Source organism: Ranitomeya imitator, chromosome 6 (genome assembly GCF_032444005.1).
Source record: "Ranitomeya imitator isolate aRanImi1 chromosome 6, aRanImi1.pri, whole genome shotgun sequence".
Classification (NCBI taxonomy): domain Eukaryota; kingdom Metazoa; phylum Chordata; class Amphibia; order Anura; family Dendrobatidae; genus Ranitomeya; species Ranitomeya imitator.
Genome location: NC_091287.1, coordinates 384,823,446 through 384,844,861, shown reverse-complemented (window position 1 = coordinate 384,844,861; position 21,416 = coordinate 384,823,446). Strand labels below are relative to the sequence as shown.

At 44.9% G+C, this 21,416-nt stretch overlaps 1 protein-coding gene across 1 annotated transcript; it reads left to right on the top strand.

Annotated features, from left to right (window-relative positions):
- The first annotated feature begins 11,031 nt into the window (after positions 1–11,031).
- LRRC30 (leucine rich repeat containing 30) lies at positions 11,032–11,913 on the top strand. Its single transcript, XM_069732307.1, is given in 1 exon segment — positions 11,032–11,913. A coding segment is annotated over 1 exon segment (882 nt).
- Positions 11,914–21,416: the final 9,503 nt, after the last annotated feature.

Sequence of the window (21,416 nt, the reverse complement as noted above, 5' to 3'; positions counted from 1 at the left end):
TCGGGATCGTTGGTCACTGGAGAGCTGTCTGTGTGACAGCTCCCCAGCGACCACACTACGATTTACCTACAATCACGGCCAGGTCGTATCGCTGGTCGTGATCGTAGGTAAATCGTATAGTGTGACGGTACCCTTAGCCACTTCAATCTCCTATATAATCTGGGCCCTGGCTAGCACTGATTGTCAGATAAGCTTTTCCTGCATGGCTGGAGATTGTTGGTGGTGGTTATTGGAGAAAGGTGTTTAGTGGATTTATCTGTAACTATTGCTAGGTTTTGATTGTGTGATAATTCCCTTTCTTCTACTTTGGTGTAACCTCATCCTCCACACCTCTGTGGTATATGTGTGTATATTTGTATGTTTGATATTTTTCATTAGTACCTTGTTAGTCTGGTTGGTGTATTACGGTATACTACTACTCCCCTCTTCCCTGGATGGGGGAAGGGTACAGACTGAGGGCAGATTCAGGAGCTAAGGCAAGGTACGTGGCCCGGCATCATCACCATCAGAAATAACCTGGAGAGCAGGGTGAGCTAGGGCGCCCGTAGCATTAGGGACAATGAAGGAGCCCCTGGTCCTGGGACACCTGACAATGGAGCAATGACATTACATTTCCTTAACACAGTCCATTTCCAGCATTACTGTCCATTCCTCCTGGACTATCCCTAAGTTGGCTGTTCCTGTCTGCCACAGGGATTTCCTGTTGAGCCCCACAATGCACCAGGGATCCGCTACCTTCCCTTCTTGCAGTTCTGCACTTATTATCCACTGTATGCCAGAGGATAACACACTCTTCCTAGTACCTATATTGAGACCTGAGCTCCGGGCATTGCAGGAATGTTGCAACAGATTCAAGTAAGGCCTCCCACTGCCATGAACAATAGTTCCTCGCTGCCGCCAGCAGCCCACTGCACTTGAAATTGACCTTGGTTACTGCACTTCCCTATTTGACTAACTATCAGGAAGTACCTGCTATTCACTAGCATCTCCCAATGTGGGATAGTCCATATCATTATCTGTATATTATCCTATACCTTCAGCTATCTATAGTTACTATCATATTACAGTATGTACTAAGCTTATTGTCTTTATCTTATGTCCTAGATCCTAATCTATATATGATACCTTATGCTTTAGATTACCATATCACAGTCTATTCACAATATACATTAAAACCGAAGTACAAAATTCCCATTTCACATAACACATTATGTGTACAAAACGCATGTGTTGAGGGCCATAGACAACTGTTATGCACTAATGTGGTGCATGTGGATTTGTGGACCCACTGTGCCACAGGGCCAAACCTGCCCTGGAAGGGGCGTAGCTAAGCGACTACGTGGTGTTAACTAGAGCTTCTGATGGCGGAGACAGACTGGGCTGCAGGTATTCACCAAGTTCCACTCCTGCACAGAAACCGGTACTGCAGCTGCTGACCCCAGGGGTCAGGTACACTGACACTGATTAGTGCCTGGTTTCCGTTCAGACTAGTAAGTTGGGATTTGGCTCCATTCAGACATGCCATTCTATGATACTGGATCATGGTTTGGCCGCACACGGACCGGGGAACTATGTTCAGTCTCTGGCGGCTTACGGACCACAAGATGATGTTCAGGTGTTTGCCACTCCGAGATCCAGGAAATAAGGTTCAGGCACTGGTGGCTCTGAGACCAGAAGACAAGGTTCAGGCACTGATCACTCTGGGACCAGGGGATGAGGTTCAGGCGCTGGCCACTCCATGACTAGGGGACAAGGTTCAAGCTCTGTCCACTCTGGGGCCAGAGAGTGAGTTTCAGGCTCTGCTGCTTTGGGATCAGGGTACTACAGATAGAGGACTGGCCATACCAGGATCAGGGGACTTTGGATACAGGACTGAATCACTTCAGGACCAGTTTACTACAGATACAGGGTGGGCTACACTGAGACCAGGGATACAGGTTCAGAACACCAGCAGCACCGGAACCAGGGGACCACACAACTCACTAGTAGTACACCTTACTCATGACTCTACACGTTGCTTGGTGACTCTCTAGGGGAGAGGGAGTCTTATATACAAGAGGCCTCCAAGCTGTTGGCTGAGAGCCCTCTTGCAGGTGCACTACATTATACTAAATGCCTTTCGGCTACAAGCTTAAGGCATTTACTATATGCACCCTGCCCCTTTAAAAGTAGAGGAATGCTTGCTGCCAGTAGTTGCATTGCGTACAAAGGAAGCAGGAAGAAGGAGCACACTGAAGACCAAACTGAGGGATAGGGCAGTAAGTAAGCCGGCGTCCCTGCATGGAGGGAGAAGGGGACACCATGCAGGGGCCTCGGCAGCAGCGCTACAGCATGACATTATCTACATGACGCCATTGGTGTCTCCAGGGGTAGGAACATCACTGTACAGTTCACAATTCATACACATATTTTTGTACTTTTCCTGGTACACAGCAAGAGATAAGATAATAAGTATGTTACTTATTGAACTAACTCTGAGCTGTACACTTGCGGCTAATTTGTTTCAGAACGGCACATAGTATTTCATGGTTCAATACTCCAGTAAAGGTATACTTTATTTTAATTGTTTTTGACAATTAAGACATCACTTAAAAAAAGTCCAGACTTACCAGTTCATGGTTAATACACCAGTCCATTGTAAGATACAGAAAGGCCCCAGTGATATTTGATATAGAAAGCACACATAGAAAATAAAAAAATTGCTTCAATTGCTTTTAACATTAGTTTGGAAGCATCTAAAATTAAACAAACATTGAAACATCACATTAGACAATGACAATTACGGTATTCTTTTGGGAAGCCTCCCCTTCTGTAAAAAGAAGTTTGTAAAAGCAAAAATAGTTTTTCTGACTATATTCGACATAATAGATATACCCTTAATAATTAACCCCTTAACGACCGCCAATATGCCTTTTAACGGCGGCAGTGAATGGTACTTATTTCTCAGTGCCGCTTTTTAATGGCGCTGAGAAATAAGGTTATAACACCCCCCAGCGTTGAAAAATATGATTCAAGTCGGTTTTTACCATCCACAGTCTTGTGATTCCATTCTTTGCAGCTATGGTTAGGATTGGGGCTAGTGCTGGGGTTAGAGCTAGGGTTAGGGTGGGGGCTAGGGTTGGGGCTGCGGTTAGAGTTGGTGCTAGGGTTAGTGTTGGTGTTAGAGCTAGGGTTAGGGTAGTGGTTAGGGTTGTGTTGGGATTATGGTTGGTGTGCGGTTGTGGTGTTTGGGTTACAGTTGTAGTGTTGGTGCTAGAGTTGTGTTGGTGTTGGGGTTATGTTGGGGATACGGTTGAGGTTAGGGTGGTGTTGCAGTTGTGGTTAGGGTTGGGATTAGAGATAGGGTTGGGATTAGAGTCAGGGGTAGGGCTGTGTTAGGGTTGGAGTTACTATTGGGGGTTTCCACTGTTTAGGTACATCAGGGGTCTCCAAACACGACATGGCGCCCATCATTTATTCCAGTCAATTTTATGTTCAAAAAGTCAAATGGAGCTCCATCCCTTCTGAGCCCTGCCATGTGCCTAAACAGTGCCTTTCCACAACATACAGGGTATCGGTGTACTCAGCAGAAATTGCACAACAAATGTTGTGATCCATTTTCACTTGTTACCCTTGTAAAAATTGAAAAGACTGGGTCTAAATTAAATTTTTTGTGAAAAAAGTAAAATGTTCATTTTTTTCCTTCCACATTGCTTTAATTCTCATGAAGCACCTGAAGGGTTAATAAACTTCTTGAATGTGGTTTTGAGCACCTTGAGGGGTGCAGTTTTTAGAATGCTGTCATTTTGGGTATTTTCTGTCGTATTGACCCCCCAAACTCACTTCAAATATTAAGTGGTGCCTAAAACAATGATTTTGTAAATTTTGTTGGGAAAATTAGAAATCGCTGGTCAACTCTTAACCATATAAATTCCTAATTATGTTTCCAAAATTATGCTGATGTAAAGTAGACATGTGGGAAATGTTATGTATTAACTATTTTGTGTGACATAACTCTCTGATTTAACCCCTTTCTCCATGACAATAAGCCATTTTTGCCTTCTCTATGGGAAATCTGGCTTTGTCAGACAGCTATTTTCCACCCTCGCAGCTGCATAATTTTCTGTAAACTGCTAACTGTGCATTGACGTTTTCATATGTCTGTGGTAAAATGCAGGCTGCATGGATGTTTAAAGTCTGTGGAAATCAGAAGCTAATGGTTGTATGTTATCAGCACATTGATAGTCACTGGCAGAGACATGTGCAATCAGCAAACAATTGGTTATCCTCATGCAGTAATGATGAATAAGCAAACTTGATACCAAAGATCATACTCTGTTGCAGCAGAATAGTAGTGTGAACAGCAGCAGTTCTATAATAAAGTTTGTAATTCTTATAATAGATGAATGGTCAATCCTCAGGTTTCAGCCTGGAAGTAAATGAAAATGGTTCATAACTGGTTTGCTGAAAAGATGATTAACTAACAGAGAGATACAAATGGTGAGGCAAATTCCATAAATACACATGGTAACTGAATGAAAAGTTTAAAGAGTTAAAAAGCCTTGAGTGATGATGTCAAAGGAGTTTGCTGGGTTATTCGGAAAAAGCAATATGGATTATAGCAAAGGGCATCCATAGGAGAAGGGAGCATAGGCGGACTTTAATGAGGGCAATCTGTGCAACCGCCTGTGGTCCGAGGCTTTAGGGGGGAGCCCATCACCAGATTGCCCTCATAATTTATTTTTGTGCGCCACCATCTGCATGCACATATCCCAGCAGGGAGCTTTGCTGGTGATACGTTGGAGACGATACAGAATGTCAGCGCAGCTCCAGGGGAGCTCCGGTTGCATCTGCTGTGACGTGCTAGAATGTACATGCTGGCCAGTAGAAGTGGAGCCTCAGGGACTGGAGCAGAGCGCTGGGGGAACGGGAGCAAGGTGAGTATATTTGTATGTGATTTTTTTTATTAGTACATGTATGGGATGTGAGGGCTCTTACTGTATATAGGAGGCTATGTAGGGGCTCATACTGCATATATTAGGCAATATTGTGGCTCATATTGTATATAGAAGGCTATATGGGGACTCATACTGTATACTGTAGGCTATATAGGGGCTCATACTGTATATTGGAGGCTATGTGCAGGCTCATACTGTATATAAGATGCAATATAGGGGCTCATACTGTATATAGGGAGCTATATGGGGCTTATACTGTATATAAGGAGTTAAGTGAATGCTCGTTGTATATAGGTACGTAATGTTGGCTCATACTTTATATAGAGAGCTATGTGGGGCTTATACTGTTTCTAAGAAGCTAGGTGCAGGCTCATATTGTATATAGGAGGTTTTAGGGGGGCTCATACTGCATATAGGGGGCTATGTGTGGGCTCATACTGTAAATAGGCTATATGGAGCTCATACTGTATTTAGGAAGCTATGTGTGTGCTTATACTGTAATAGGAGGCTCATACTGTGTATAGGGAGCTATTTGGGGCTTATACTGAATATAGGGAGTTATGTGAATGCTCATATAGTATAGAGGTACGTAATGTTGGCTTATACTATATATAGGGAGCTGTGTAGGGCTTATACTGTATTTAGGAATCTAGGTGCAAGCTCATACTATATATAGGTGCTATGTGTGGGCTCATACTGAAAATAGGCTCTATGGGGCTCATACTGTATTTAGTTAGCTATGTGTGTGCTTATACTGTAATAGGAGGCTCATACTGTGTATAGGGAGCTATGTAGGGCTTATACTTTATATATCGAGTTATGTGAGTGCTCATACTGTACCTAGGTAATGGACCCTTAAAAGCCTCTGGCAATTTGGCATTTGCTGAGGGGCATTTAGTGTTGAGTTGCTCTTTAACCCCTTTCTGGCATTGGACATACTATTCCGTCCATGTGACCTGGGACTTAATTTCCATGGACGGAATAGTATGTCATAGGCGATCAGCTGCGTTCTTGGGGGGAGTGCGGCTGATTGCGGCTGAGTGTCAGCTGATTCTCACAGTTGACACCCGGCACTAAGTGCCAGGAGGAGTCACGGACCTATGCCTTTGGATCGGAGACCCCGCGACATGCCGCAGGGTCCTGATAGCTGCCATGGAGACCCAATGTCATCATGATGACATCCGAGTCTCCAGACCTGAGAGACTTCCTGTAATGCGCCATGATGACCAGGAAGTCTCTCAGGTCAGTGTAATAGAAACTGGAGCACTGGCAGCTTCTATGACACGCAGATCTGCATGCTATAGAAGTGATCAGCCTGCACAAAATGAGTGTCCCATAGTGGGACAAAGTGTGAAAGTAAGAATTAATAAAAAGAAAATGTAAAAATATTTTAAAAAATAATAAAAAAATCATTGTTTGTTCCATCAATAAATAAATATTTTAATAAAAAAAAATCTAAAGAATAAAAGTACACATATTTAGTATTGCCGCGTCTGTAATGACCGGACCTATAAAACTATCCCATTAGTGAGCCCCTTTAGTAAACAGTATTAAAAAGAGCAAAAAAAACAATTCTTTATCACCATACCGCCAAACAAAAAGTGGAATAACACGCGATTAAAAGACATATAAATAAACGTGGTACCACTGAAAACATCATCTTGTCCCGCAAAAAACAAGCCACCATATAGCTCCATCACCTGAAAAATAAAAACGTTATAGCTCTCAGAATAAATCGATGCAAAAATAATTATTTTTTATATAAAATAGTTTTTATTGTATAAAAACTCCAAAATATAAAAAATGATATAAATGAGGTATCGCAGTCATTGTACTGACCCAAAGAATAAAACTACTTTATCAATTTTACCACACATGGAGCGCCCCCCCCAAAGAAATTCATGAATTGCTTGTTTTTGTTCATTCTGCCTCACAAAACTCGGAATAAAAAGTGATCAAAGAAGTCATGTGCCCGAAAATGGTAGTAATACAAACGACAACTCGTCCAGCAAAAAACAAGACCTCACATGACTCTGTGGGACAAAATATGGAAAAAATTTAGCTCTCAAAATGTGCTGATGCAAAAACTTTTTTTTTGCAAAAAAAGTGTCTTTTAGTGTGTGACAGCTGCCAAACATAAAAACCCGCTATAAATAGTAAATCAGATCCCCCTATATCATTCCCTTAGTTAGGGAAACTAATAACATTTTAAAAAAAAGTATGGTATTTATTTCCATTTTCCCATTAGGGTTAAGATTAGGGGTAAAGTTAGGGTTAGGGTTGGGGCTAAAGTTAGGATTACGGTTATGGTTGGGATTAGGATTGGGATTGGGATTAGGGTTGGGATTATGGTTAGGTTTGTAGTTAGGGTTATGGTTAAGGCCCCTTCACATTAAGCGACGCTGCAGCGATACCGACAACGATCCGGATCGCTGCAGCGTCGCTGTTTGGTCGCTGGAGAGCTGTCACACAGACCGCTCTCCAGCGACCAACGATGCCGGTAACCAGGGTAAACATCGGGTAACTAAGCGCAGGGCCGCGCTTAGTAACCTGATGTTTACCCTGGTTACCATGCTAAAAGTAAAAAAAAACAAACACTAGATACTTACCTACAGCTGTGTGTCCTCCAGCGCTGCGCTCTGCTTCTCTGCTCTCCTCCTGTACTGTCTGTGAGCCGGAAAGCAGAGCGGTGACGTCACCGCTCTGCTTTCCGGCTCACAGCCAGTACAGGAGGAGTGCAGAGCACAGCGCCGGAGGACAAACAGCTGTAGGTAAGTATCTAGTGTTTGTTTTTTTTTTACTTTTAGCATGGTAACCAGGGTAAACATCGGGTTACTAAGCGCGGCCCTGCGCTTAGTTACCCGATGTTTACCCTGGTTACCAGTGAAGACATCGCTGGATCGGTGTCACACACGCCGATCCAGCGATGTCAGCAGGAGTCCAGCGACGAAATAAAGTTCTGGACTTTCCTCAGCGACCAACGATCTCCCAGCAGGGGCCTGATCGTTGGTCGCTGTCACACAGAACGATTTCATCAACGATATCGTTGCTACGTCACAAATAGCAACGATATCGTTAACAATATCGTTATGTGTGAAGGTACCTTTAGGGTTGGGATTAGGGTTAGATGTGTGTTAGCTTTAGGTTTGTGATTAGGGTTGGGATTAGGGTTAGGGGTGTGTTGGGTTAGGGTTGGAGTTAGAATTGGGGGGTGTTTCCACTGTTTAGGCACATCAGGGGCTCTCCAAATGCGACATGGCGTCTGATCTCAATTCCAGCCAATTCTCCATTGAAAAAGTAAAAAGGCATTCCTTCCCTTCCGAGCTCTGCCATGCGCCTAAATAGTGGTTTACCCCCACATATGGGGTATCAGCGTACTCAGGACAAATTGCACAACAAATTTTGGGGTCAAATTTCTCCTGTTAACCTTGGGAAAATAAAAAAAATTGGTTACTAAATGATCATGTTTGTGGAAAAAATATGATTTTGTTACTTTCACGCCCGAGCACTATAAACTTTAGTGAAACACCTGGGGGTTCAAAGTTCTCACCACACATCTAGATAAGTTCCCTGGGGGTATAGTTTACAAAATAGTGTCACTTGTGGGAGAGTTTACACTTTTTAGGCACATCAGGGGCTCTCCAAACGTGACATGACGCCCATAGACCATTCCATCAAAGTCTGCATTCCAAAATGTCACTACTTCCCTTCCGAGCCCCGACGTGTGCCCACACAGTAGTTTTCTCTCACATATGGGGTATCAGCATGCTCAGGACAAATTGGACAACAACTTTTGGGGTCCAACTTCTCCAGTTACCTTTGGGAAAATAAAAAAATTGGGGACTAAAAGATCATGTTTGTGGAAAAAACATAATTTTTTTTATTTTCACGCCTGGGCACTACAAACTTTAGTGACACACCTGAGGATTTAAAGTTCTCACCACACATCTAGATAAGTTCCTTGGTGGGGTATAGTTTCCAAAATGGTGTCACTTGTGGGGGATTTCCACTGTTTAGGCACATCAGGGGCTCTCCAAATGCGACATGACGTCCGATCTCAATTCCAGCCAATTTTGTGTAGGAAAAAGTCTAACGACGCTCCTTCCCTTCTGAGCTCTGCCATGCACCCAAACAGTGGTTTACCCCCACATATGGGGTATCAGTGTACTCAGGACAAATTCCACAATCACTTTTGGGGTCGGGTTACCCCTGGCAAAATTAAAATTGGGGGTGAAAAGATCATTTTTGTGGAAAAAATATGATTTTTTTAATTTTACGGCTCTACGTTATAAACTTCTGTGAAGCCCTTTGGTGTTCAAGTTCTCACCACACATCTAGATAAGTTCATTGGGGGGGTCTAGTTTCCAAAATGGTATCACTTGTGGGGAGTTTCCACTGTTTAGGCACATCAGGGGCTCTCCAAATGCGACATGGCGTCCGATCTCAATTCCAGCCAATTTTGCATTGAAAAAGTCAAACGGTCCTCCTTCTCCTTCCGAACTCTGCCATGCGCCCAAACAGTGGTTTCCCCCACATATGGAGTATCAGCATACTCAGGATAAATTGCAAACTAACTTTTGGGGTCCAATTTCTCATGTTACCCTTGGGAAAATAAAAAAAATTGGATCTGAAGTAATATTTTTGTGAAAAAAAAGTTAAATGTTCATTTTTTTTAAACATTCCAAAAATTCCTGTGATGCACCAGGAGGGTTAATATACTTCTTGAATGTGGTTTTGCGCACCTTGAGGGGTGCAGTTTTTAGAATGGTGTCACTTTTCGATATTTTCTATCCTATAGACTCCTCAAAATGACTTCAAATGTGATGTCGTCCCTAAAAAAAAAAATGGTGTTGTAAAAATGAGAAATCGCTGGTCAACTTTTAACTCTTATAACTCCCTAACTTAAAAAAATGTTGGTTCCAAAATTGTGCTGATGTAAAGTAGACATGTGGAAAATGTTACTTATTAAGTATTTTGTGTGACATATGTCTTGATTTAAGGGCATGAAAATTCAAATTTGAAAAATTGCGAAATTTTCTAAATTTTCACCAAATTTCCGTTTTTTTTTCACAAATAAACGCAAGTTATATCATAGAAATTTTACTACTGTCATGAAGTACAATATGTCTTGAGAAAACAGGGTCAGAATCACCGGGATCCGTTGAAGCGTTCCAGACTTATAACCTCACAAAAGGAAAGTGGTCAGAATTGTAAAAATTGGCCTGGTCCTTAACATGCAAACCACCCTTGGGGTCAAAGGGGTTAAGGAGCAGTGACCCAAAGTCAGAAAATTACCATATTGAAAGACAGTGGTAGTTTGATGATGGATCCCAGACAGATCTGTATGTGAGCCATGTGCTGTCATATATAGCTCATGCTTCAGAATTACTTTTGCTCAAGCTTTGCATCATGAGTAATAAAGTAGGTGCATACAGGACACAGTGGACTTTCTTTTCAAAGTGGCCTCATAGCTACACTAGATATAGCGTTTGTCTACAACTTATTTTGGTTTAGAAAGTCATCTGCATGTTTGATCTTTGTATTTGCATTAATTGAAATATAAAAGCTTCAATATAAAGTGATTTTGACCCCTGGTGTGGACATACTGTATAGTCCCTGGACACTTTATGAAGTTATGAGGAAGACATAATATTGTGTGCAGATTTGATGATTACTTGTTACTTTAATGACTGTATTACTGACTATACTTTCTTAACTTGTTATTCACACAATGTTTTTAATTATGCATTTCTACTTGTTAGTTGTTAACAACCAAATTAACTTCTGAGAAACCTGACCTGTGAAGCTTCATTGAGCTTACTAGTGATCAGAGGTAAATGAAGACATGATGAGACATTCCAATAAAGCTATTAGAAGTGACAGTGGCAGCTGCTCTGGCGTATCCATGTACTTCTCCGCTCAGCAGTTCCCAGAACAAGTGTTTCAGCACTTTCACAGTTTAAGAAAACAACTCCGGCCCGTACAGAGAACTGAGGACTGAGCTAGCATCTCTTCTCCTAAATCAACTATTTCCAGTTTCAATGGTTCTGCTTGAATCTGTGGAGAAATGAATCTCTATGCCAACTGAGAAGCCATGGGAGGTATCTTTTCACATCGATGTTCCAAAAACAAAGGAACAAAAGGTAAAAAATCAACAGAAAAACCATCATCAGTCAATATATTATCAGAATCTGATACATCAGACAAAAAAGCCTCTGTAATATTCAACTATGTCTTAAAGAGTGCAGTGGAAATCCCTAGCTTCGTTTGGCACATGAAGTCAATAGAAAAACTCAATTTGTCACAGAACCATCTTTCTAAGGTTCCACCGGCAGTGGCCAAACTTGAACAAATTGTGGTGCTGAATTTGTGCAGGAATCGCATTGTCCACCTTCCCAGGGAGATTGGGCTCTTGAGAAATCTCAAAGTTCTTTTTGTCAACATGAACTACATATGTGAAATGCCAGAAGAAGTGGGCCTATGCCGAAAGTTGGAAGTTCTCAGCTTGTCACACAATTTTATAACACAACTTCCTTCGACCTACGGCGACTTGTCTAAACTAAGGAAGCTAAATTTAAGTAACAACTGGATCGTTAACATTCCTGCATGTGTCTTCCAGATCAAGACATTGGACTTTTTGCATCTGGGCTCAAATAAGATTGAAAGCATCTCAGATAGCATTAAATATCTGGAATGCTTAAGAATATTGATTATTGACGATAACAACATTTCAGTTTTGCCTCGTGCAGTTTGTTTATTGACCTCGTTGGAGCTGTTAAATGTGGATTACAATAACATACAAGCACTTCCCAGTGACCTATTCTTATTGACAAATCTAAGAAGAATTGCCTGAAACCCACTGGACAAAGGACTTCATGTTATAAACAATCCATTAGTGAAGCCATTGACAGATTATGTGGATGGAGGACTTGATATTCTTTTTAGTTACCTTAAAGACATTAAGAACTTAAACTAATGATAACATATTTGGAAGTAAGAAACTTTATGTGCACTGTAAGTAATATGTCGCTCAACAATTTTTATAAATTATAAATCATACTGTATATATTGATGTTTGAGTCTTGTTTACAGAACATCTAAACTTTATTAGTGAGCCTATGTATTTACCCATGTGATGAACATTGCTATTTTGGAGTTATATGTGATACTATCTGTTAAAATATTTTATAAACTATAACCTCATGTAAGACTCTTGTGTAGTTTGTGGAACGTACACATTTGCAACATATCCATTGTAAAGTATTATGGAACATAAAGAATAAGCTAAAAAATGCTGTAGGGCCATCTGCTGGAGAAAAGTATTATTGTGATTACTGCACAAGAACACTGTATACTGTCTTAGAGTATTTACGTTTTTTGTTTATTTTATATACATTTTAGGCTCTTCAAGTGCCTGTGAAATGATGGGAGTCTGGGTTCTGAGACCTCCACCGATCACTTAAAACAAGGCCAGCTCCAGGTTTTCGTGGGCCCCGGCGAAAGAGTCTCAGTGGGACTCTATAAGGCTGGTTTCACACATCAATTTTTTACGTTCAGGCATAATTCGCTTATTTTTTTTAAAAACGGATCTGGTGCAAATTGTGAAAAACTGATGCGCCGGATCCGTTTTTTGTCTTGGATCTGTCTTTGATTATCGGGTATATAATGTGAACCTCCTGTTCTGGGGACGAGAGAGAGAGAGATCGTTCTCCAGAATGGAAATTGCATGATTTCTGTACAAAAACTGGATCCGGTGGCCGGATTCGGCAACTTCGTCTTGCGTTTCATACGTTTTGGGCCGGTTCAGTCGCTGTGCGGTTTTCCGCCAGACTGAAAAAAATTTCCTCTGGATGTTTTCTCTGTCTGCTGGAAAAGAAATTTTGGACGGATCCGGCTAAAAACGGATGAAACTTTGGGACATCAGGCACAATCCAGCGCTAATGCAACTCTATGGGGAAAAAAACGGATCTGGCAGAAAAAAAAACCAGATCCGTTTTTTTGAAAATTCGCCAGATTGTGCCTGATGTGAAAAACCTGATGTGTGAAAGTAGCCTAACACATACCACAATACATGATGCAGAGATACGGCAGAAATTTCACTTCTTACATTACATGAGTGATATTTACTGTAAATTGTACAATAGCTCAGACAATATATTCTTCCATACAGTGTTATGGGCACCACATAGTGCTCCCTGTTAGGACTGGCGGAACGCACCAAGTACAAGATGAAATGGAACTAGGTGCGTTCGCAGTCCGAGGTCCACCGTGCAGGTAAAAACCCTGCTGCTAGTAAGACGGACTATATGGCGGTACTGCAAGTATACACGCACGGGTTAACTACACCCTGTGTGAAGGAAGCGATCCTGTTGCGTCACAGGACCGCGGTACCGCACATAGAGTGCGAGCAAGTAGTCAGCGAACTCAACCCCAACTAGGATTGAAGTCCGATTAGACACTTGCTGGCACAACACTGCAACTGGGTGTGTAAGGAAACTAAATAAGAATATAAAGGCACAAGAGTGCGTGCGGTGCCGCACAGACGGACGCCACTAACCACCCAGGCTTGGGTCAGGAAAGCGCAGAGGAAGCGCACGGTGCCGTACAGGCGGACACAGCAACTGGTAGCTGTAATGTGTGTTACGTGCTGTTGGATAAGTCGGGCGCTAGATAGCAAACATACACCTTCCACGAACAGACATTCAATAGGGAGGGTTATTTAAAGAGCGACTTTCACTCACAACACACACACATATTTACAAGACAATACTAGCGCATGGCCGTGCGGTCATGCGCAGTTTATATAGCTGCAGCACAGGAAACAGCTACAGAAGTTTTGCCCTTTCAGGACCTGCCAAAAGGACCAATGGGATGTGCTGCAGTACCTGAGCATGTGACCCTCGATCTCCAACAGGAGATCTTGCCCTGGGCATGGTCAGTGTGTGCAAATAAGGACTTAGATCCAGAAACGTCCACTCGCCGCTGCCCAGCACTGGCTTCAATGGCAGAAGCAGGAAAAGCAGCAGTAACTCTTCGCACAGAGTCAGACTGAGCGAGACGCTGGGATCGATGTCTCTGCTGAGCAGACTCCACTGCGGCTGGAGGAGAATGGGAGACCGCAGCAGAGATGGATCGAGATTCCCCCTGTGCAGCAGAGGAAACTCGACTCCTAACATTACCCCCCCTCCTTGGGCCTCGCTACGCTCAAAGGCAGCAATGAGCTGCGGGACCCGAATGTGCTCAACAGGCTCCCAGGACCTGTCCTCGGGGCCATAACCCTTCCAGTCTACCAAATAAAATTTTTTCCCACGTACCACCTTGCACCCCAAAATAGCGTTCACCTCATAATCGTCCGTAGACGAACCCGATGTCCCAGCAGATGACTCGGAGAACCGGGACATATACACGGGTTTCAAGAGGGACACATGAAAGGTGTCGGTGATACCCAGGCGTGGCGGAAGGGCCAAACGATAGACCACAGGATTAACCTGCTCGAGGACCTTGAATGGGCCCAAGTAGCGAGGAGCAAATTTAGTGGACTCAACTCGCAGCCTGATGTTACGGGCGGAGAGCCACACCAAGTCGCCAGGAGCAAAGGTCAGAGCGGGGCGCCGATGAGCATCGGCGGAGGACCTCATTCTCTCCTTAGAGGCCCGAATGGCATCCTGAGTGCGGTCCCAAATATCCCGTGCCTCCACAGCCCAGTCTGCCACCCTGGAGTCGGCGGAAGACACGGGCATAGGCACAGGTATCTGTGGATGCTGACCATAGTTGAGGAGGAATGGGGTTTGTCCAGTGGAGTCGGCTACGGCGTTGTTCAGTGCAAACTCTGCACATGATAGCAAGGATGCCCAGTCATCCTGCCTGGCTGAAACAAAATGTCGCAGGTATGTGACCAAGGTCTGGTTGGCCCTCTCTACCAACCCATTCGTCTCGGGATGATATGCGGAAGAGAGATTTAACTCAATGCTGAGAAGACGACAAAGCTCTCTCCAGAACCGAGACGCAAACTGGGGACCCCGGTCACTGACAATTTTGTCTGGCATGCCGTGTAGGCGGAAGATGTGTCTTATGAACAACGCTGCCAAGGCCCGTGCAGAAGGTAACCGTGGGAGCGGCACCAAATGCACCATTTTCAAGAAATGATCGGAAATAACCCAAATGACGGTACAGCCGCGAGACTTGGGCAAACCCACTACAAAGTCCATCCCGACCATCTCACAGGGCCTGTCTGCCACCGGCAAGGGATAGAGTAACCCAGATGGCCGTTGTCGAGGAGACTTATTTTTTGCACATGAGACACACGCCAGAACGTAATCTCTGACATCTCGGACCATATGCGGCCACCAGTACGTCCTCGCCAGTAACTCAGATGTCCTCTTTGTCCCAAAGTGTCCACCCACCCTGGACGAATGAGCCCAAGAGAGAACCTCCGGTCGGAAATTAATGGGCACAAAAGTCTTGCCCGGAGGCACAGACTCTAGCGAAACCGGCGCTACGGTTCTCAGGCTCTCGGAAGGGACAATAAGCCGAGGCTCCTCTTCCTCCTCCTCAGTTGACATAAGGGAGCGAGAGAGAGCGTCAGCACGGATATTCTTCTCCCCGGTGAGATAATGAAGGGAAAAGTGGAACCGGGAGAAGAACAGGGACCATCTGGCCTGGCGAGAATTTAGCCGCTGGGCTGTCTGCAAATAGACCAAATTTTTGTGGTCCGTGTAAACTTGGAAGGGAAACCGCGCACCTTCCAGAAGGTGTCTCCACTCCGAAAAGGCCAACTTCATTGCTAGCAACTCCCTGTCCCCGATGGAGTAGTTTCGCTGGCGTGAAGGTCTTAGAGAAGAAGAAGCATGGATGCTTCCGACCTTGAGCATCCTTTTGATAGAGGACTGCTCCAGCACCAACGGACGAGGCATCCACCTCCATTAGAAATGGCTTATCCACATCGGGACGATGTAAGATGGGAGCGCTAGCAAAGTGGGACTTAATAGAAGTGAAGGACTTGGAGACCTCTTCCGACCACAATTTGGGATTCGCTCCCTTCTTGGTGAGGGCTACCAAGGGAGCTACCAGAGTTGAGAAGTGGGGAATAAACTGGCGGTAATAGTTTATGAACCCCATAAAGCGCTGCACCGCTTTAAGAGAATGGGGCTCTTGCCAGTCCATCACAGCCTGTAGTTTGGCAGGATCCATAGCCAATCCCTGGGCGGAGATGATATAGCCCAGGAAAGGTAAAGACTCCTGCTCAAACATACACTTCTCCAACTTTGCATAAAGAGAGTTTGCCCGTAGGAGGTCGAAGACTCTGCCAACATCTCTCCGGTGGGAGTCAATATCTGGAGAAAAGATGAGAATATCATCCAGATAGACTACAACTGAGGTGGAAAGCATATCCCGGAAGATGTCGTTGACAAAGTCTTGGAAAACGGCTGGGGCATTACAGAGCCCGAAGGGCATTACCAGATACTCATAGTGCCCATCTCTGGTGTTAAACGCCATTTTCCATTCGTCCCCCTCACGGATGCGAATCAGGTTGTAAGCACCCCGCAGATCTAGTTTAGTAAACACCCTTGCTCCCCGAAGCCTATCGAAAAGCTCAGATATCAAGGGCAAAGGATACTTGTTCTTAACGGTGATAGCGTTAAGACCCCTGTAGTCTATGCATGGACGTAGTTTCCCATTCTTCTTCTGCACGAAAAAGAACCCTGCCCCAGCAGGTGACACCGACTTCCTGATGAACCCTCTTGCCAGATTCTCTTGAATGTACTGAGACATTGCCTCGGTCTCCGGGAGAGAAAATGGATAGACTCGACCCCGGGGAGGCTCAGCACCAGGCAAGAGATCAATAGGACAGTCATAGGGGCGATGGGGCGGAAGGGTCTCCGCCGCCTTTTTGGAGTACACGTCTGCATAAGACCAATATTGCTTGGGGAGAGAGGATAGATCTGCGTGTACCTCTGTAGTAGCAACCTGAACGCACTCTCGGTGACACCTACCCCCACAAGATTCACCCCATCCCAGAATTCTGCCTGAGGACCACTCGATGTGAGGAGAGTGGTACCGTAGCCAAGGTATCCCCAACAAGACCTCATTAATTTCCTCAGGAATGATGAGCAGAGATATAATCTCCTGATGGGATGGCGACACGGACAGGGTAAAAGGGATGGTCTGATGTGTTATCTGTGAGGGCAGTGTCGACCCATTCACCACTCGTACCGTTACTGGTTGAGGTAGCATAACCAGGGGTATTGCGTGACGTTGGGCGAAGGCAGAAGACATAAAATTGCCCTCCGCCCCAGAATCCACGCAGAGCTCTACCGAGTGGGAGGATGAGCCTAATGTTATTGTCCCCTTAAAGGACAATTTGGAGGCAAACGTCGCCGTGTCTAGTGTACCTCCACCTACTACCACTAGACGCTGACGTTTCCTCGACCGCTGGGGACATCTGGTGGCAAGATGTCCTGACTGCTGGCACACATGACAAACCTGGAGTGCACGAGCGGTCCAGGACTTAGATCCCGCTCGTGACACTACCATAGGCTCATGGGACTCAGGGGCCTGGACTGGAGATTCCAAAGGTTTGGCGAAGGTGGGAGCCAGCCAAAACCTCTGCCTACACTGGGCTCGCTCTAACCTCCGCTCGTGAAAACGGAGGTCAATACGAGTGGATACTGTTATTAATTCCTCCAGTGTGGCGGGAATCTCCCTAGTGGCCAGGGCGTCCTTAACGTGGTCAGCCAGCCCCCTCCAAAATATAGGAATGAGGGCTTTATCCGACCACTCCAGCTCAGATGCTAGGGTGCGGAAGTGTACGGCAAAATGGCTGACCAAGGACGAGCCCTGAGTCAATGCCAACAGTTAGAGCGCCGTATCATGGGTGACACGAGGTCCTAAAAAGACCTGTTTCAGAGTGCTCAGGAATAACGGAGCACTCTGCACCACATGATCGCCACGCTCCCACAGCGGCGTAGCCCACTGCAACGCCCTGTCCGACAGGAGAGACACGATAAACCCCACCTTTGCCCGCTCTGTAGAGAAACGAGAGGCCAGAAGCTCGAGATGTATAGAGCACTGACTCACGAAACCCCTACAAGACTTGCTGTCACCAGAAAATTTCTCTGGTAGCGGGAGGCGAGATAGAGTCGGAACAGGGGTGGCAGTGGACAAGGTAGCTGCAGCCACGCTAGCAGCCTGAACAGCGACAGCAGTGACATCCACAGCTGAGGTTGAACGCTCTAGAGCCGCCAACCTTCCCTCCAGCTGCTGGATGTACCGCTGTAAACGCTGATCGTCCGCCATTTACTAGCCAGACCTTGGCGCTAGTATTATGTTAGGACTGGCGGAACGCACCAAGTACAAGATGAAATGGAACTAGGTGCGTTCGCAGTCCGAGGTCCACCGTGCAGGTAAAAACCCTGCTGCTAGTAAGACGGACTATATGGCGGTACTACAAGTATACACGCATGGGTTAACTACACCCTGCGTGAAGGAAGCGATCCTGTTGCGTCACAGGACCGCGGTACCGCACATAGAGTGCGAGCAAGTAGTCAGCGAACTCAACCCCAACTAGGATTGAAGTCCGATTAGACACTTGCTGGCACAACACCGCAACTGGGTGTGTAAGGAAACTAAATAAGAATATAAAGGCACAAGAGTGCGTGCGGTGCCGCACAGACGGACGCCATTAACCACCCAGGCTTGGGTCAGGAAAGCGCAGAGCAAGCGCACGGCGCCATACAGGCGGACACAGCAATTGGTAGCTGTAATGTGTGTTACGTGCTGTTGGATAAGTCGGGCGCTAGATAGCAAACATACACCTTCCGCGAACAGACATTCAATAGGGAGGGATTATTTAAAGAGCGACTTTCACTCACAACACACACACATATTTACAAGACAATACTAGCGCATGGCCGTGCGGTCATGCGCAGTTTATATAGCTGCAGCACAGGAAACAGCTACAGAAGTTTTGCCCTTTCAGGACCTGCCAAAAGGACCAATGGGATGTGCTGCAGTACCTGAGCATGTGACCCTCGATCTTCAACAGGAGATCTTGCCCTGGGCATGCTCAGTGTGTGCAAATAAGGACTTAGATCCAGAAACGTTCACTCGCCGCTGCCCAGCACTGGCTTCAATGGCAGAAGCAGGAAAAACAGCAGTAACTCTTCGCACAGAGTCAGACTGAGCGAGACACTGGGATCGACGTCTCTGCTGAGCAGACTCCACTGCGGCTGGAGGAGAATGGGAGACCGCAGCGGAGATGGATCAAGATTCCCCCTGTGCAGCAGAGGAAACTCGACTCCTAACACTCCCTACAGTATAATGAGCTCTATATATTGCTCCATATAGTATTTAAAAATAATCCATATATTGCTCCATACAGTATATAATAGGATCCATATATTGCTCCATACATTATATAATAGGATCCATATATTGCTCCATACATTATAATGAGCCACATATATTGCTCCATACAGTTTACTGGCCCCTATATAATGCTCAATAAAGAGTAATGACCCCCATTTATTGCTCCATACAGTATAAATGAGTCCCATATTATGCTCAAAACAGTATAATGAGCCCCATATAATGCTTCATACAGTATAATGAGCCTCATATATATTCCCCATACATAATTTGTCCCTTATAGTGTTCCATACAGTATATGATGGGCCCCATATAATGCTCCATACAGAATGAGCTCCAAAAAATGCTCCAGAATATGATGGGCCCCATATATTGCTCCATATATAATGGGCCCCATATAATGCTCCATACAGTATAGGATGGGCCCCATAAAGTATAATGAGCCCCATATATTGCTCCACACAGTATAATGAGACCCATATAACGCTCCATACAGTATATGATGGACCCCGTATATTTCTCCTTACAGAATGAGCACAATATAATGCTCCATACAGAATAAGCCCCATATAATGCTCCATATATAAAGGGGCCATATAATGCTCCATATATAATGGGCAACATATGATGCTCCTGTGACGCCCAAGAGACCGGGATACCCAGCACCGGACCAATGGGGTCTGTCTCTTGAGGGGGATGTCACGGGTGGCTTGACCCGGTGCTGTGGCCTCAGGCAATGCACAGTGTAAGGGGTATCGTGAGGGGACAGGCACTTACTTGATCAGCAGCAGGTTCTCCCAGCAGTGACGATCCCGATCCTGGATAGATGGCTATTGTCCAAATGAAAGTCTGAGGCACTGAAACGTTTAACCAGTTTACTTTAACATAAAAGGATTTACAACCAGTCCTGTCACCGGAGTCTGTATGGGAACTCTGAGTTACTTTGACCCTGCCGGGGTCTTCGCCTCTTATTGTACGCAATTTCTGTGTGGCCCTGCTGCTGTATGTGAACTGGCTGCCGGCCCAATCTGTCCCCTCCGGGTCCTGGTTCGACGGGCAACCCGAGTCCTTTTATCGGCTTACCCCCTCCGGGAGTACCGCTGAACTCTGTGTCTGTTGCTGCGTCCGGCCCTAGTGAAGCTGATATCACCTCACGTTTTTCCGGTTGCTGTATTATATATAATGAATACAGCCACGGATCCGGTATCCGTCTTTGCGCCTGTTCTGGGTAGTGATTAATGCTACCAGGTTCTCACAATGTCCTTTTTCTCTATCCCTCTTCTCCTCAGGCCGGTGATTTAGGCCTGGTAACAGTCACAGGGCTGTTAGATATTCAACTGTATGACCTCTCACTTTCAGCTCCTTGGCCCAACTGCCATTTCTTCTCTCAGACCAGAATGGATCAAGGGGAGTCTCTGGAGCTCCCCCTTCTGGCCGGAGGTGGTAGTGCAGTCTTGCTATTTTAGTATTTGTATTTACTGTCAGTAACTATTTTTGTGGCAAATACCCCTAGGGGTGCCACATTCCCCCTTAGTTAAAAACAGTACTCCGGGACTGTGGGACGATAACATTTTGAAATAACAATTAATAGGTACAGAGTCTTAAAAATGAAAAGTTACAAAAACCACTCAAGGAAACAAAAATAGAGTTCTGTAAAAAGTCACTTCAAATAGCGTCCATTAATACAGTGCTATCCTTGAAGGTATTAGGAAAGGCACTGTACTTAGTGTCCAGGAATTTAGTTCCATTTTTCCAACGGAGTTATCAATATAAAGTCTAAAGAAAGTTCAAAAAGAGCAAAAAGCAAAGTTCAAAAAGCAGTCTTTCCGGAGCTTTGATTTAGTGCCTCCGGGCTGATAAAAAGTTCAAGAATATGCAAGAAGTTCATACAGACAAGTCTCTGTAGGCACTGGGCTTAAACGTTGCAGACTGATAACAATGACTATACTACATTTTCTGTTTAACTATATACGGCATAACATATATACAATTCACATTATGAGCTTTATAGTTGGTAATCTGCATACCTGGCCGGTAATTGACCCTGGGTACTACGCTGTGATCTACGTAATAGCGGTGTCTCTTCATGTGGTGTACTACTGTCTACTGCGG